General features: G+C 40.6%; 1 protein-coding gene across 1 annotated transcript in view; it reads left to right on the plus strand.

Moving 5' to 3' along the window:
* The first annotated feature begins 1,064 nt into the window (after nt 1–1,064).
* Nucleotides 1,065–18,565, plus strand: part of XIRP2 (xin actin binding repeat containing 2) — a 76,004-nt gene continuing 58,503 nt past the window's right edge. Inside the window, exon 1 of the mRNA XM_038751778.1 lies at nt 1,065–1,139. Within this exon, the coding sequence (XP_038607706.1) occupies nt 1,073–1,139 (67 nt within the window). The 5' untranslated portion in view covers nt 1,065–1,072. The remainder of the gene's footprint in view (nt 1,140–18,565) is intronic.

An 18,565-nucleotide genomic window follows, 5' to 3' on the forward strand; every position in this document is an offset into this window, starting at 1 on the left:
GCCAAAGGGCTATTATTTAACTAAATAGATTTGACCTTTTGAATGGCAGGTGTAAATGGAGAAAAGTTATCTATTGTCATGTGTTTCCAGTGCTCCGAACTACTATCCTTCATTTTTGAGTCACATTTGCTACAGTTTATTTAAGATGCGTGAAATGTGAAAAGGGAATGTCACATCACTGCATTGCAGTTGTTTAAAAAATATTGACGCTTTATGTGCCAAGCAGCTAAAGAGAACTTTTAGCCCACTTCCCTAACTTAGCAAGCAAAATAGTAATAGCTTATAATCGTCTTGACTCATTTATTTGTTTAAATACTCTGGGCTCGGTTTGTTCTGCTGCTTTGGGCTGAATAACGTATTAGGTGTTGAACAGCCTTTGGATTTATTTTACCTCTTTGACAACTGCCTCACTGGGCTGAAAATATTTGTGTCTGCTTTGGAAGTCGTTTTTAAAATGAGTTTAATAATACACCCTGCTGTATCGTAGCTGCAGTGTTTTTTTCTTGCAACTTCTGGTGATGCATGTAAAATTCATCAAAGGGCAGGGGGAATATTAAAAGATCTCATTCCTTCTGTCCTCCACAAATGACAGTCATACAGACCTATTTTCAGAACTTCACTCTCCCCATACTTCTCGGTCTCAGTAAGCTGCATTCATTAGCATCAATTTTGTTTTATCATTACTATTATTTTCACTTTCTCTTTTTGGGAACAAAGCACCACCACTACCACATAAAAGAACAGCCATCAAAATTCTTAGATGATGACTCTTATTGCTCTTAGTTGAAATGCAAATTAAGTAGAAGAAATACATAGCAACTCTACAGAATTTCAGAAATGTACCCTGAAGCATATTGGAAAACATCACTCTGTAATAAAAAAACTCCCTCTCACCTTCTCTCTCTTGCCTTCTCAACTCCCAGAAAACCACATCTGTTTCCTACTGATAGCTTTTAACACACATCCCCTTAATGTCTTCTAACAGGAAGTGGAAATTGAGCGAAGTTCGCATTCACCAACATTTAAGAATCAGCCTGGGAGCCATTCCGTCAGTACTGTGAAGGATTCAGTCATGAAAGGTGGGAAAACATCTTTTGACAAGACGTCGCCTGAAAATGCTCACAGCCACAACTCTGAAGGTTAGCATATCACTTTCATCTCATTTCTTGGTTTAGAACCATGTTCAGAAGACGTGAGCTAATGTGGAATGTGTGGTTGAGTTTTCTGCAAGAAGATAGAACTGATAATACAATATTTATTCATTCATTCAATCACATTTATTGAACGCTTACTGTGTGCAGAGCACTGTTTGGCTCAGTTTCTAACAAACACAGTTCAGGAAAAAAAGTTAATTTGATTTTAAAATAATGCAAATTTGCATTATTTTGAGGCTCAAAACGGATAAAAGTTTCAGAAACTGGGTCTGAAATGTAGAGATACTATATTTTGTATTCTGGAGCCAACTAATTTTTTAAGTCATTTTTTGTGTGTAGAATAATATGAGGATTTTGGAACAATGCATTTAATAATTCGTCAGCATTTCCGTTAATGACCATGGAGTGGACATATTTATCTCACCAAATCTCTGAATAGGAAGAGGATGTGTGTCAGTTGTGGGGAGGGAAAAAAAAGCTTTCAAATGTTTCTTCTTCAGATGATTAAATAGGCTTAATGATTTGGGCATCACCTGTGCCATGACAGTGTCACAATTTGGGAAATATTTATAAATTTGTGTTCTTCATAGTCATTAAAATGTTAATATCTCATGTGAGAAATTGCATTATTAACATGATTTCCAACTCTGGCAGAAATATGAAGTATAAATACTCTAAGAAAATACACTCCCACCATTTATCTTTTGTGAAGAAACTAAATAGGTTTCAGATATTATCAGAGTGCTGCAATTTAGCATTGGTAACATGTTTGTTAAAAAAGAATAATTAAACAATTCCAAAGTACATAATTTCTGGTATCAATTCCAAACTTTCATTCAGGCCGATCGTAAAAATAAACTAATATGGAATTTGTTTTGGAAGGGCCAGGAGGGAAGAGGCACAAAAGGGGGAGTTGGGACGTCTGAAGTTTGAATTTTGGAACAGTAACATCCATGGTGTTTACCAATAATGAGACACTGAAGGCGGCAGATCATTTTAACATATATTCAATTCTGAAAGATCCCAGGACACCAGATATTTATGAGATCTGGACCATCACATGGAACGGAAATGGGATGTGAGGGGAGAAGGGGCTTGTGTGGTCCACCCACCATGACCTGTGATAATTTTCATAATAATAATAATAATATTTGTTAAGTTCTTACTAAGTTGTCGGGTTCTGGTGGATACAAGTTAATCAGATCAGACACTGACAGAGATTGCCAGGGAAGGTAGAGTTTAGGCCAGGCTCCAAATAGGTATTGGAAAACGAGGTGAGGGTCATATAGAGGTGAAGCATGAACCCCATTTCCTATTCCTATCCCTATTCCTAGTCAACCTCACCCCCTTCTTGAGCAACACATCCCAAATTTCAGTGTAAGAATCCTCTAAGAATACAATTCCAGTTGCTATTGCCATAATGGGCTCCATGGAGCCTCCTACTCTATGGTCCTTTGCATATCGGGCCTGCTTCAGTTCATCTGCCTTGGACATTAAATAGACAAGGAAGGTGACAACTCTGGTACAGTTTTATGCACGTGAATATTTCCATGCTATAATGATTTCAACCAGTTGCAGTCTGAAGTATCTTCATTTGCGATGACTACAATTGGCAGCTTAAATTAATTTATTCCCACCACCTTCTTCATCTATGGGAGTGTGCTCCTCTCAACTGCAGACTTGGTGCATTGTGTGATTTTATAATACCAAGTCAATATGTCAGAGCTAGTATTGCAAATGCATTAATTGCCTTGATCTTTTGGCTTGCAGTGAGATACTGTGTCTATATGTGCTAATCTCTCACAACTACGTGAAGTCACGTATTTTTAGGTCGTGGCAGCACTACATATTCAGTAATTTGGATTTTACTGTCAGTGGGCCTGTCTGTCAAAGTAAGTTGCTCTTTCACCTGTTATATCGACTTGCATTTACTTGTACTGAACTCCATTTGTATACCAGCATTTAAAGTCCAGAAAAAATTGCATAACAATTTATGAAACTGTGCTTTAGAGCTGACATAGAGCCAACGGTTACTGATGTTCTACCCATCCTTATCATATTAAAAATGAGGCTCTTCTTATTTGGTTTTCTGCTTTGTAAATCAACCTCAAATAAAACCAAAGTACTCTAAGCAAGCCTCTATCCAGTGTTCTGTCATCTATAAGTATGGCTCCAAATTTGACCATCCCTATTCCAGTTGAATGGTATGACATGGTCTTCCATTTTCATATTGCATGCTAGAAAATGACCAACAATTGAAAAATGGATCCTAGAAACCATCTGAATCTAATCTATATGACTGGGAACCAAATTTCTTATAATCAATATAACTCAAACTTCAACTTGAAAGTTTAGAGTACCTGATTCATGATCAGAGAGCTCAGAATACATGTGTCTTGTCACACTTTGGACAGTTTCTAACAGTGCTGCTAGTCTTCAGCCAATGTGAGTTCATTTTTCTTTCAATGAGACTAAATCTTCTCTACCAAAATGCACTCGTATTTAGGAAGTAGGTCAGCAGGCTATTTTTGGAAAGGAAGATATTTCCAGGTGTCATAAAGCCAGACATTACCTCTGCTCATGCACTGTTCCCATGATACATCTTGCAGTAGCTCCTTGAGCTGTGGTGAACTTCTTATTCTTAAAATTCTCCAACCAAACAGTCCAGCCCTTCCTAATTAGTAGTTTTGATTTTTTCATTAACTTCCTGTTTAGTTGTTGCATCACATGACATTTCCATGATTTCCTCTTAGTTTACTCTCTCATGCCTACATTGATTGACTTATACTTAGGGAACAGTCAAAGTTTTTCCCGGAATTCAACACCTCCGCAGTTAGAAGTTCATCGTCACTGTAGTTGAATTTTGGCTATTGGAAATACAGATGAATTACCTCTTCAGACTTTCTGGAAAAATTTCAAAGCTTATCACTCTTGTTAATTCTCAAGTGGTGGGGTGTTCATTTATTAATTTTAACATTGGGGTTTCCTGTTTATTTAAATAGCCTCTCTAGTAACCACCGCTGTAGAAGTTCATGTCTTTGCCATCCTCTGTGGTTTGGGCATTGGGCACCCTCAAATGAGGTCGTGGCCTTATTGTCAATAACGTTAGCTTAGCTTTCAGTGTCTGGAATAGACTACAAGGCTGGAAACTTCGGTCCCAATCTCTCTCATCCTAATGGATTATTTGGGGGTGGAGAAGTAAGGGGAGCAAATATTCCATTCTTTTGATTGATGCGCCAATGAAATTCTGAGCCTTGTCTTTTCCCATCTTAGATTTACATTGGGGCAGGCTATCCATCTGCCAGGCCCAGTCTCCATTGTGAAAGACTTTTACCGACAGAATGAGCAGAGGGCAGTGCCAGTCATCAATGGTTTTCTCAGCCTGGGGCATGTGAGATGACTGTCCCGATTAGCCCTCTCCCTCCAACCACTTGGGACCCACCCTCCCAAGACCACTGAGCAGAGTATGGTGTGTTTGGAAACTCCCAGCCTTTGGGAACATGGCTCCACAAATCTAGGGGGAGACCATTAAAAGAATAGGAAACAACCCCATAAGACCTTGCAACTTTTTTTTAAGAATTTTCTCAGGTGATAAGTTTAACCCCCACACACTTGAGCCCTCTTTATATTTTTTTATGGTATATGTTAATCGTTTACCATGTTCCAGGCACTGTCCTAAGTGCTGGGGTTGATACAAGCTAATCAGATTGAACTAAGTCCCTGCCCCATGTAATGCTCAGAGTTTTAATCCCCATTTTACAGATGAGGAAACTGAAGCACAGAGAAGTGAAGTGACTTGCCCGAAGTCACACAGCAGACAATTGATGAGGTGGGATTAGAACTCAGGTCCTTTTGACTCCTAGGCCTTGGCTCTGCTGCTTTTCTGTAGTCCTGTTCCCCTTCCCACAGAATGACTTTTGTCTCTGTGACTCAACACAAACGACTGACTGCAGTTGATGACTGTTTTCAACATTGTAAGAATGTTGCCTTCCCCTTCATAATGTCAGTTTCTTGAGGGTGGGGGTGGCATCTTATATCTGCTTTGTAACTTCTAGAGGGACTAGTATTCTATGCTGTGATTTTCTAATTGTTTAAAAATACTTGTAATAGACAGTAATTCATAAATAGCTCTCTGATGCCAACAGATGTGCTTCCAAGTGAATTTGTAATTAGTGAAATGAACATTTGCAAAATAATGTTTCAATAGGTAATAAGGAATGAGTTCCCTCTCCTATCCAAAACTACCTTTTGTCCCAAGTCCATATGCATATATTCGTAGCTTTAAGGCTCATTTTCTGATGCCCTAACCTTGCTTTTAGGGGCTCTCAATGCTGAAATACAGTACTGTATGGGAAATTAGAAAAGAATATATAAAGCATTCTAATTTCACCGCTTCTCCCTTTTGCTCACTCCATCACCCTTGCTCTGTTAGAAGCAATGACTCCATTTGGCCAGTGTCCTTCCCACCAGGGTGAACTGCTGGCCCTGGTCTCCACTGCCAGGTGTCATGAATCATCTTCTTTGACTGGGATGGCTTCTCATCCAGTCCAGGATCTTCTCCAAAAGGCAGGAGGGAGAAGGGTCCTATGCCATTCCCAAACCCACCATCTCCCCAGCGTCTCCTACAGCAAACCATTACCATTTTTGGTTCCACAAGAACACCGAGCAAAAAAATAGGTATCGCGGGGTTGGGGGAAGCACATCGTTGGTGGATCAGTATGACTAGAGCCTGTGTGGTTAGGGGCACCATTGGGGCAGGCTCGTGAAGGATACTCAACTGTCACATCCATGTCAGTCTCCTCTTAAAGGAAGGTGGAAGGTGGTCCCACACCTATGGAGCTGGTGTAAATGTACGGGAATAGATAACTCTCACAGAAGCTGAACATGTGGGCATGATCTGGAGCCAGGATGCAGCAGTAGCTGTCACTGGCCAGACAAGAGTCAACTGTATTTATTGAGTGCATACTGTGTGCGGAGCACTGGATTAAGCACTTGGGAGAGTACAATACAACAATAAGCAGACCAGTTCCCTGCCCACAAAGAGCTTTCAGTCTAGGGGATGAGCTTCTAACACCATCCTGATGGAACTGTTCATTGTGGTAACCGATCTCAGAGGCAGTTTCAGTAGCCACATTACAGGAGCCCCTTCCTTAGGCAGCTGAGGTACGCAGCGCATACACACAGCAGCCTCAAGTCTTTTGTGATATGGGTCTTCTCTTTTTCCTTCTTGTAAACTCTTTTCCTAAACTCTTGACATGTGACTCCCACTTAGTAGAGCAGCAGCATGATCTAGTGGAAAGAGCACTCGTCTGGAAGTCAGAGAACCTGGGTTTCTAATCCTGGTCCTGTCACTTGTCTGCTGTGTGACTTTAGGCAAGTCACTTAACTTCTCTGGGCTTCAGTTACCTCGTGTGTAAAATGGGGATTGACTGAAAATCCCACAAGGGACATGGGCTGTGTCCAATCTGATTATTTTATATCTACCCCAGAGCTAAGTACAATGCCTTGCACATAGTAAGCATCTACAGAATATCATGGAAAAGTATCTTAGAAACGCATTGTTCAGATTTGAAACTGAAGAGAGGTTGGGCCTGGTAAGGGGTTACTGCAACGTATTCTTGGGCTTTCTTTCTGAAATTTTTGTTAATTGCACAAATTATTTTAGGGAATTCTCCAAAACATTAATACGTTAACAAGAATTTGGTCAGTTACAGGGTGGACCCAGAGTTCACTAAAGTATATACATGTTCTAAGGAGTGCTGCACCATAATCCACAGCCATAATTGACCAACAGTCTATGACATTTTACAGCATAAGTAGGTAAGAGAGGGAATGGTGGGTCTTGGGTGAAAACCAGCCAACGTACATTCACAAGACTTCGTTTTGTTGTTGATGAAAGCCTTTGAGTCAAGGAATGCTTCAAAGCCTAGGTGCATTGATAAACACAACAAATGTTCTAATGGTTCAGAATTTCTTTCGTGGGAGATTTTCCCACCTTTTATTTTAGTCTTCAGTCTAAGCTCGTAAAAAGGTACAAGCAAAATGGTATCCCCTAAATCACGGGTTTCATTCAGAGTTCTTCAGTGAAGGACTAGGGAATTCCCTGCCACTAGTTTCTTCTTATTCAGCCTGATTAATACTAAATTGATCCATTGTTCCTTATATATCAATTTATTTTCAGCGACAGTTTAAAATCACAAACCAGCCAGAGATGTATTCTATTTTTGTTTTCCTGAAAGTGGAGGAAACACTACATTCCTGTGCCTGTGAATTGTTTCAAATCTTTTTTTATTTAATGGGCTTTGTGGTTTGACAGCGTTTTCATAGCTCACCTTTCTTCCCAAGCCAAGGCATTTTAGAAGCACCGATTCTTCATTGCAATGCCCCACATTCTCATGTTGGGAAATGACATGTGTGTTATACTAGCACAGTTATGCTCCTCTCGTCTTGTGTGTACGTATAATATACAGGTACACACACACACACACATATATATATATATAAATATATATGTACATATACACACCTCCAGGATGGCACACATGGATGAGGGTAGAACTAAGAACTTTAATATCAGCAGAAATAGAAGTAACATCAGGTTTCTCTCCTTAATATAGAAATTGAATAGCTAGTATGAACCTCTTCCACTAGTAAAATAAGAAAATAGTTCTCTCACGATGGGGAAAATGGCAGTAGCTTTAAAAGAGAAGTGTTTAAAAGACACAGCTGCTGTAACCCAACTTGTTTTCCCCAGCTCTTTTCTTGATTCTTAGTCCTCTTGGAAATACAAGTGGAGGCAGTGCGGTCTAGAGGCAAGAGCACAGGATTAAGAGTCAGGAGACCTGGACTGTAATCGTGGTTCGATCCTTTGCCTACTGTGTGACCTCAGGCAAGGCTCTAAACTTCTCTGTGCTCCGGTTTCCTCAGCATTAAAATAGGGATTAAATTTTTGTTCTCCCTCCCCTCTAGACTTTGAGTCCCATGTGGGTGAGAGACTAGGTCTGATTGGATTATCTTGTATCTATCCCGGCACTTAGCACAGTACTAGAAACATAATAAGAGCTGAACAGTACCCCAATTTTGATTATCAGGAAGCAAGCCATCCCCCAAATGGCCAAGATCTAGACTAAATGGGAGTGAAGACCAGGGTATTTTAGCATTGCTACATCATCTGTAATAACAAAAGGGTTTGATCTTTCAACCTACAAATAACTCAGACATTGAGTTGCCGAGTTACATCAGGGAATAGTGTCAGAGCTGTAAGTTCCATTCCGGCTGATAGAACCTAACAGGACCACGGAAAAGGCTCTGATGTCTGTGCCCGCTGTTCCCAGAATAGCTCGAGAGGGAGCTAATCTCTGCCGCTCCCGCTAGTGCAGCATTACAAGACCCATCACTCACCTCACACCTCCAGCAAGCTCATCCTGTGAAATGATGGCGTCATTTCACTCTTCTTATGGGAAATTACAGCTCTCCAAAGAATCCTGCCCACAGGACACAGAAACAGCAAGCTTTGATTGATTGATGTGGACATTTAAAGCCACAGTGTGGAGCCCCGGACAGACTGAGGATTTCTCACCACTAGGAGGAATGGGGAGGGAGTTAATTAATTAATGATGGTATTTGTTAAGTACTTACTATATGCCAAGTTAAACAAGTCTCATGACAAGGACAGGAAAACCCTCCTCAGTATCCCTATTTCTCCCATGGGACCCCAGCCACCCCATTCCAGGATTCCAGGACACCCACACGGAGGAATCCATCCAACAACTCTGTCAGTCCCTCTCAATCGATCAATTAGTAGTATTTATTGAGTGCTAACTGTGTGCAGAGCCTTGAACTAAACACTTGGGAGAGACAATGTAACAGAGCTGATAGCCCCGATCTCCCTGCCCACAATGAGCAGAATAGGGATCGAGAAGTTTGCTCTGACCACTCAATGACTGGCAAGGAACTGAGACTGGAGTTGCCTCAGTCTCAGGCCCGGTAGCCTCTGCGCCTACATTCAGATCCCACTGAAGCCCATTGTTGGGAAGGGACCGTCTCTATATGTTGCCACCTTGTACTTCCCAAGCGCTTAGTACAGTGCTCTGCACACGGTAAGTGCTCAGTAAATACGATTGAATGAATGAATGAATTTAAGGCTGCTCATCCCCTTTATATAGCTCTGAAGTCTGGAAATGGAATCACCGTTGGAGGATAGCCCACATGGTGTAGCCTCTGCTTTATCATCTAGATTTAGAACTGGATGTCCTTGTGAGCCTGGAGGAGGATGAGGAAGAGGCCAGGAGAGAAGAATACTCAAGAAGGCCACCATCATGAGGCTAGGTGTCTGTGCAGAGCTCGGAAGGTGTTTCCCCCCAGGTGAAGCAATGGCTACCACAGCTGGAGGCCAGTGGGGAATAGACCCCATCCCCCAAGACCCCTCTCCCCGTAAAAAGGGGGTCTCCGATACAGTGCAATACCCCCTAGAGAAAGAGGCCATTCTCATTAGAGCCTTTTCTGGTGAATCTGGCCACACTTGAAGGGGCCTTAAGGGCTCAGTGCCTGGTCCAAGCCATCCAGAGAGGCAATGCCTAGAGGAACCCCAAACTTGAAGCAGGGTTGGTCCTCCAGGGGGGCCTCATGCTTGCACTTCCTACCATTCCCAGGACGGGCCCCTTTCAGGAATCACATGGCCACCTTGTCTGGAAGCAGAATCTGTCAATCATATTTACTGAGCACTTACTGTGTGCAGAGCACTATAATTAGTACTTGGGAAGGTACAAGGTAACAGACACATTCCCTGCCCACAGTGAGCTTTTAGTCTAGTGGGGGAATTCTAATCTATTGAAGACACATCAACATCATCGTCATCATCATCAATATCAACAGCTTGCATGGAATCACCCAGATTGCTTTCCCAACACCATCATAAGTAAATATGAAAATATTTCAAAGTAGGTAAATGGGTAGTAATGAGCAAATAACAAAGGTGTGACAAGAAAACTGAAAACATTGGCTTAATGAAAGAGTTCTCTGAGGGTAAGCTCTATTTTGGATGTACTTATTGAAGAAGGCTTGCATATTATTCACCTGATCACAGTGAAGTAGTGTGTCATAAGGAACAAAAGGAATGGCACCAGATGTTTATTTCAACTGAAACCTATAATGACATTTCTTCACTGTTATAGTCCCTGAGTCACAGCAAATTCCAAAATTAAACCATGAGACGAGCTGGAATGGGCAGCTGAGGGAAGTTTACTATTCTGAGAATTGTCCTATTAAAGACTGACTCAGTAGCTTGTGTTTTTCTCATTGCATTCCAAGGTGTTGATTTATGGTCAGCAAGAGCACCACACATTGATAAGCAATCACTTGTTAACCCAATTTGAGCTCATTTATGGCATCATACAGCTCGTTACAGTAAACAGATCACCTGTGAAGCGTGGTGATCTATTACTCTTCCTTTGGATCATTTGACAGAAGCTCTGTCCTGTAAAGAAAATAAATGAGAAAATTTGTGTTTGAGCCTTAGGTACCTGGGAATATCTATTTATTGAAATGTATCATAGAAATTAGAAGAGGAAAAAGAGGATTAGGTCATTGAGCCCATTACCTCTGTTCATAGATTATCGATATCATTTTGATGTAATATTTTGCAAAATGATTTTCAGTCTTACATTGCCTTTTGCTGCCTTACCATTAGTATGTGATAATAACTGTTATTTCTTGTGATTATAACCTAAGGTCAATATTTTTTTCATGGTGTTGTAGTTTGGAATTCAAAATTGACTTTTTTATTTAAAATGTGCTTTGAAAGCATTAAGGTTATTAATGTCTTTGGTAGATAGACTCATTTGATGTCATAAAACGCAGTCCTGTGCAGTCAGTTCTCTTATAATGAGAGGTGTGCATTCTCGATGGAGGTTACAAATGGAAAACTCATATTTTGATACACCTTAACTGATGCTGTGTACATGCACAAAACTAGCTTTCCAACATTACACTGAGTTCTTGGCAGGCAGGTGCACATTGTCGGAAGAAGGTTCCCCAGTTTCCCATTAGTGTTTGATCCAGGGTAGGTAGTGACACCATACATTAGGCAAGAATTGGCTCTACTTCCATTGACAAATTTTTGCAGTTTGTTGGCAACCTTAACTGGATCAATCTTTCTAGATTACCAACAATATTCCTAAATTGTGTTCACTGATTGCTAGTTTTGATAGCAATCAGTTTGCTAGTTCAATTTAGGGTACCCTATTTATAGCACTTTGCATATGTCTTTAATGGCTTTAATGGTGAGTCTTATTCGTTTTCTATATTTCAGAGAAGGACCCGTGTAATGGGCTAAATAAACAGGAGTTAAAGAGAACACATTACCTTTTCACTAAATATACACTCAGGGTTTTGAGCAACCTCTGGTTGGAAGAAATGAACTCAAACAGAGTAGTATAATAGAACAAGAAAATAATGGTTATGATAAAGAACCAATTTGATGGGGTTCAGTAGTCAAGCTACGAATGTCTAAATATTTCTGCATTTAACCACATTTTGATTCTTCTATCCCTAGTCATAAAAATCACATGGAACAAAGTCTAAATTACTACTCTATGAATAAATACATGTGTCATGGTAAACTATCCTAAATGTGCCAAATTAGTACTGATGAAATAGTATATGAAGACCCAACTCGAATAGGGCAAGAAGTGCCAGCCAAAGATAACAGCAGTGGTTTTGTAATGCACAGGACCTATATCACAGAATGCAAAGTCATAACTGTTTGTTTTAGAGAAATATCCAAGTAGCATGACTAATTTTCCCATTAAGATAAGGTAATCCAAATTGTTCAGCAGTTGCTTCAGCATACCCAAATTAAAATATTGAATAAATCCAGATATATCATCGAATACTTTGCCTAGCTAATTCTAGTAGTTTTTGGTAAGAGCATTTATTGCTCTTGAACATCACTCCTTAACAGCCCCAGGTTATAATAGCCATGAATCAATGCCCAAGTGTTCTCTCCTCCCATCCACAGTAATGGGAGAGGAAGAGTAAATCCTGAATATCTGTGTTGCTATGAGAATTAGGGTCTCAGTGCTACTAGTTTTCTTGTAACAAGGAATTCCGATGGAGTTTAAAATGATAGACGTTATTCTTATTCTTTTTTTAAAACACTTGAAAACTAAGTGGAGCCCAGATGTCCAGAATATCGATGATTAAGCAAGAAATTTACCACCTCTTAATGGATCAGGGTTAAGCCGTATGCCTTTCTGCTGCTGCTGCTGCTGCTGAAGCAGACACAACAAAGGTATCCTCATTCCCTTGCAACTCCTTGCCCATCTCATCTCCAGGTCAATTCTGATCTACCCACCTGAGGGTATAGGGCTCCTCTCCACCTCTAGAGAAAAAGATAGATAACCTGAGTTTTAAGATCCTGAGGTTCCACAGGAATATCATTTCCAAGGAAAACAAGACTGTTTCCTACTGCAGCGTTTGATCCGATGATATGTGCATCTGTTCTGCATCCCCATTGTATTTTTCGTTGGATCATCCCCATTGTCCCACTCTCTTTCAGCCTCCCTATAAACCTTTCCCTTTCTAGATGTTCTAAGGATGGGGGGGTGAGCTGCAGCTATGGGAAGGGGGATGGTCCAGGGATTGGACAGCTGAGTGAAACCATAAAATGTCAGGTGTGTGTTGATGTGACAGATAACAAGGTAATGCCCCGAAGGGAAGACTCATCTGTTTTTACCATGGTGGACTCGGAGGTGATGGTCACAACTCTGGAAAGAGTTTTGGAAAATCACAGGAAGCCCTTTGACCTCTTAATTTTAAAAGGGTTCCATTTTGTGCGGGTCTCAGCACAAAGCAGCATGGCCTATTGGATAGAGCATGGGCCTGGGAGTTAAAAAGACCTGGATTCTAATCCTAGCTCTGCCACATGCCTGCTGTGTGACCTTGAGCAAGTCACTTAGCTTCTCTGTGCCTCAGTTCCCTCATCTGACAAATGGGGATTAAGACTGTGAGCCCCATGTGGGACGGGCACTGTATCCAAACTGATCAGCTTGCTTTGAACAGTGCTTGACACTTAGTAAGTGCTTAACAAATGCTATTACTATTATTATTGATATTACTATTATCATTATTATTTATGTCCCTCCCACCCCTGGTCATTGTACCTGTTGAAGATGGTCTACAGCAGGGTTGGGGTGGCTGATCTGGATGTGGAGAGACTCGAGTTTGCAGTGTTTGAAAAGCCGGGAGCAGTAAGGAAGCATGAAGAGCAGTGGGAGCAATAAGGAAGCATTAACTGGTTTTAGTGGGAGAACAGAGTAGATGGGTAAGTGGGAGCCAGCTGATGGGAGGCCAGGAGCTAATTTTTAAAAATCGGAAGCAAGAGCTTCACCTCGTCTTGTGCAGGGGAACATGTACTCTTCTGAAGGACCTGATCCATAGCAGATGGTGCCAGTTAGATTAAACATGAACCCCCAAATCTCCATAGATAGAACCTTAATTTTGTTTTAAATGCAAAGCTTTAATCTAAAATTGTGGAGACATGTCTCTAAAAAGAGTCTTTTCTCATATTAAAATTCATTTATAAAGCAAAGTGAAAATTTGGGCATTTTTTTGCCTCACTACTCTCATTTCAGCATCATATTTCATTAGATTCCATCATGTTTTTCAAGTTATTTCCAATTTTATGGAAGTTTGTCAGTAGCTTCGTAAGTGATGTAAAGCTTTAAAAAATAAAAAAAGAAGGAATTTTTGAAAGGTTTGCTATAAAATCAGATTATTTAAAATAAACCTTAATGTCATCATAAATTCTAGTTGGTGACACCTTTCAAAGCCCGAAGAATAGAGCTTCAACTAGGAAATGATAGGCAAAGGGGGTGATTTCACTTGTTTGGTTTTATATTGCAAGGCAATCTGGATCATTTCTCCAGGGCTGCAGGGTTTTAGTTAGCGCTTCTCATTTCAAGTGGCTTATCATAAGCAATAATTCAGGCATCTTAAGTGATAGTGGGAGCTGCTAATGTCCTGAAAAAATCTGAGAGTAAGCACATGAAATTCATTAACCCAGGAAGTTGCATAAGTGGAAAATATCAATAGGTTCAAGAAGGGTTTAAATGAATTCATAGAGGATAAGTTTGTAAGGGGTCATTCAGGGGAATAGTTAGGGATCTTGGGGGGAAAAAATAGAGGTGCAGAAATCCTGTGCAAAAATCAGTCCACGTGTTGCTTTTTTTTATAGCTAAATGAGATACCTTTTTAAAACTCTAAATTGATGAATGCTGAAGAGGATTCCTTTGTGAGTGGTCTGTTGGGAAAAATCAAAAGAATGAACATTGTCGGTTCTGTTATGTGAAAGTTATGTCCTTGCTGAACCTCACATGAAGGAATCCTCGAGTTATAATACTCGTGTCATGTCTGATGCTGCATGCCTATATACTACTGGTTTTTCCAACGTCACCACACACCCTCTCATTCATTCATTCCATCGTATTTATTTAGCGCTTACTGTATGCAGAGCACTGTACTAAGCGCTTGGGAGAGTATGATATAACAATTAACAGACACATTCCCTGCCCACAACGGGCTTACATTCTAGAGGGAGAATAGACACATGAGGAAGGAAGGTTTCTAATTTCCTAATAGATTCTATCCCAGATGTGCAGTGAAAACATATGTGGTAGGAAAACTGACTGTAATATTGAAGTTTATTGTGGTATTGTAGGCATGGGCATCATGTGTTTCAGGTAGGATTACGTGGCTCAGTGGAAAGAGCCCGGGCTTTGGAGCCGGAGGTCATGGGTTCAAATCCCGGCTCTGCGAATTGTCAGCTGGGTGACTTTGGGCAAGTCACTTTACTTCTCTTGGCCTCAGTTACCTCATCTGTAAAATGGGGATGAAGACTGTGAGCCCCACGTGGGACAACCTGATCACCTTGTATCACCTTCCAGAGCTTAGAACAGTGCTTTGCACATAGTAAGCGCTTAATAAATACCATTATTATTATTATTATTATTATTATTATTTGGTTTATGAGTCGATTTTTATGACCTAATATAAATTGACTTGTGCAGATTAAGCACAAACTCACCAGTGGACGCTAGGCGATTCAACCGTATACATGTGTTTGTTTTCTTGGAGATTATGTTTGCACTATAGCACTCCTAAGGGTAGCACTTTGGCTACAAGAAAGGATGCATTATGTCTGTGAATGAATGCATGTTTGGACGTAATAGCTTGTAGTGGCAGCAATAGCTCTGCCACTTGTCGGCTGTGTGACCTTGAACAAGTCATTTCATTTCTCTGTGCCTCAGTTACCTCATATGTATAATGGGGACTAAGATTAAGCCCTACATGGGACATGTACTGTGTCCAACCCCATTATTTCGAATCTACTCCAGCACATAGTATAGTCCCTGGCACATAGTAAGCACTTAACACAAATCGCTATTTTTATTATTATTATTATTATTACTGCATTAAAGGATTCAAGAAAAGTTTAGATTGATCTGGAGGCAATAAGCCCTATATGGGTTATTAGAGAAAATATTAATGTTCCCCAACTAAGTGATTGGTTGTCCCAAAGATCAAACCTCAAACTGTTCCACCATGTATTCTTTGGTACCAGTGTCAGAAGTTGAATTTTAAGTTAGATATTGACCACTGGTGTGACCCAGTATGACATCCCTTATGTTGTTCAAGTTAAATGTACTGCAGGGGGCTAGATTTGTATTCGGTAGGAATTGATAAACTGAATTGAAATTGATTCTTGTTCTTAATCAGGTTCAAGTATTTTCAGGGTGACCAAGGATTTAGGCATTCTTAAAAGACACATTATTCATTTTCAATTGGATTGTAAACTCTTTGTACATGTGCCTTAAAAGAATAGTGATAGCAACGATAACAAATTTAAGTGCTTACTATGTGCCATGTGCTGTAGTAAGCGCTGGGATAAAGACAAGATAATCGGGTCAGATTCAATCTGTTTCTTGCTTCGGTTAAAAGCATTTATTTTATAGCGCTTTGTACTTGGGAGGTGCTCAAAAAATAAATTAACTGATTCCCGCTCAAGTGCAGAGTTTTTTTCATTTTTCCTTTGAGTTATCAATATTGGAGCTCCATAGTATCCACAGACTTAAAATTTCACCCTAAAAGAGGATTGTGAGCCCAAGATGGAAAAAAGGAGGAGGAGCAGAGATGATGCCACGGTAAGGGTTACGTTTTTGGAGTGAAACAGCTGCTGTAAAAGCACTTAATCCACAGATGGTATTTTTTGAAGGCTTACTGTGTGCAGAGTATTATATGTGCTTGGGAGAGTAGAATGCATCAGAGTTGGTAGAGCTGGTAGAGTTCTGTCTTCAAGGAGCTTAGAATCTAGTCAGGGAACAATCTATTGGAAAAATTCATATTCATTCTAGTTCATTTACAAGGGCAACTAATAATTTCTGCATTAGACAGCATTTAATTACCTTACCATGTGCTGTTTATTACCACTAGTCCCATACTTCTCTAACAAGCACTGAGCACTTATTAAGGTTAGTCAGTGAGTTTACATGACTACACAGCACCCACTCCTGGCTTCCAGAGTTATTTAAGCCTAGAATTAACATCTAATGGTGGTCTCCCTTCAAATACATCTGTTCAATTTTATTTCATTATCTTAATCTAATTAACATTTCACTAAGAAATTTTCATTCACTGGGGTTAGAGAGTTGAGGACAGAGATGGGAAGGGCATGTCTTGAGGTTTAGCTGTGAGTGGGAAGAACACAATTTACCCTGCAGAGCCCTCAGTGATACGAGCTGAGATAAGGTTAGTCTCCCCATTTGAAGATGCCTCCACTTTGGATTCTGGGAAGATAGTTATGGTCTTAACTGGTGGGGTTTCTGAAAAGACTGACAAGGGATTGGAGACCTGTTATGAACATACTTTCCTGTTGTCATTTTTGTAAATCAGTTTAGTGTGACTCTTGAAGTAATCCAGTGAACCTGACATCTCTCCAGAGATAGGGAAAGCCATTCCAAGGTACCTTCATTTCACTCGGCTCAAGTTCTCACTGTGACAGATTTATCAGTCAGCCTGCTTCCGCAGATGGGCTAGGGATTGTTGTCTGCATTCTCTTTTCCCTCTTGTCATTCTTTCCTAATCTTACACTTCCTCAAAGCCGGTGGTGCTGAGTCAGCTTAGCTCATTCATCCATCCCCTGTGACCACACAATTCCCAATTGTTTCTCTACTACGAGACTCAATCAGTCAGTGGTATGTATTATTTACTATGTGCAGAGCACTGCACTAACCGCTTGGGTTCAATATAGTACTCAAAGATCTTACACTTTAGCAGCTCACCTTTAATGGTAAGGTTTTTATGAACCTCCACTGGGGGATTTGACCAGTGCTTTCCTTCCTTTCCCTCTCCCATAAGGAGAGGCCTATTGTCCTGTCTTATGCCGTGGAGTCGTTTCCAACCCACAGCGAAACCATGGACACATCTCTCCCAGAATGTCCTGCTCTCCATCTGCAGTCGTTCTGGTAGTGTATCCATACATTCTCTCAGGGTCGTACCTGGGGAGTTTCCAGTAGCCTACCAGTCTCGGCTACTGGAATTTTCTGGCGGTAAAGGCAACAGTGAGTTTGAGGACAAACCACTGAAAGGAATACATCAATTGAGAGGGCACAACCAGTTTATTTTCCAGACATTGTACTAGTAGAAAAATGTCTTGAAATGATTGCTCCTCTTGGTCTGTCCGATAGTCAAGAAAGAAGAACCAGGCCTTATGGGAACAATCCTCTGCCATTCTTTACGTGCTGTGCCTCAGGTAAAATTCCAAAATGAAGCATTTTGAAGCAGGAAATTCTGAAGGTTCCTCACAGTGGAGAAACTTTGAAAAGCATTGAGGAAAATTCTTAATTCATACTCCTCCAAGTACGTTGGTCTAAAACCGGAGAGTAAATCACTGGGCCTCTTGGTATCTGTTTGGGTATCTTGAGGAATGGCATTCTGAGCTGGTAGTGGGAGAAAGGAACAACTTTCTTTGACAATCAAAACCCGGACTTTAGTCAAGCTAGTTCCTGGTCTCTGGGGTTCTCTGCTCTTCTTTGAGCATCAGTGGCTTCTTCTGCTCTTTCCCATTTCCCATGACACTGTTATCTGTTCTAACAATTTTGTTTTTATTTTTTGAGCAAAACATTACCTCCATTTCTGTTTACAACATTAAGTATGTCCTTCACTGTCTCACCAATACACACAAAAGACAAATGTTTGGAAATATTCATTTTGTTCGTTCCAGCCAGAAAGATGGACGAACATTATAAGTGAGCCATTTAGGGCCATCAAATGCCACGCTTGAAAGAAGGGACTGCCCCAGTGACCAATTGAGGCAGGCTCCACTGATGGGGTCCCTCTTCTTCTCTGAGGTATAA

Source organism: Tachyglossus aculeatus, chromosome 9 (genome assembly GCF_015852505.1).
Source record: "Tachyglossus aculeatus isolate mTacAcu1 chromosome 9, mTacAcu1.pri, whole genome shotgun sequence".
NCBI lineage: Eukaryota > Metazoa > Chordata > Mammalia > Monotremata > Tachyglossidae > Tachyglossus > Tachyglossus aculeatus.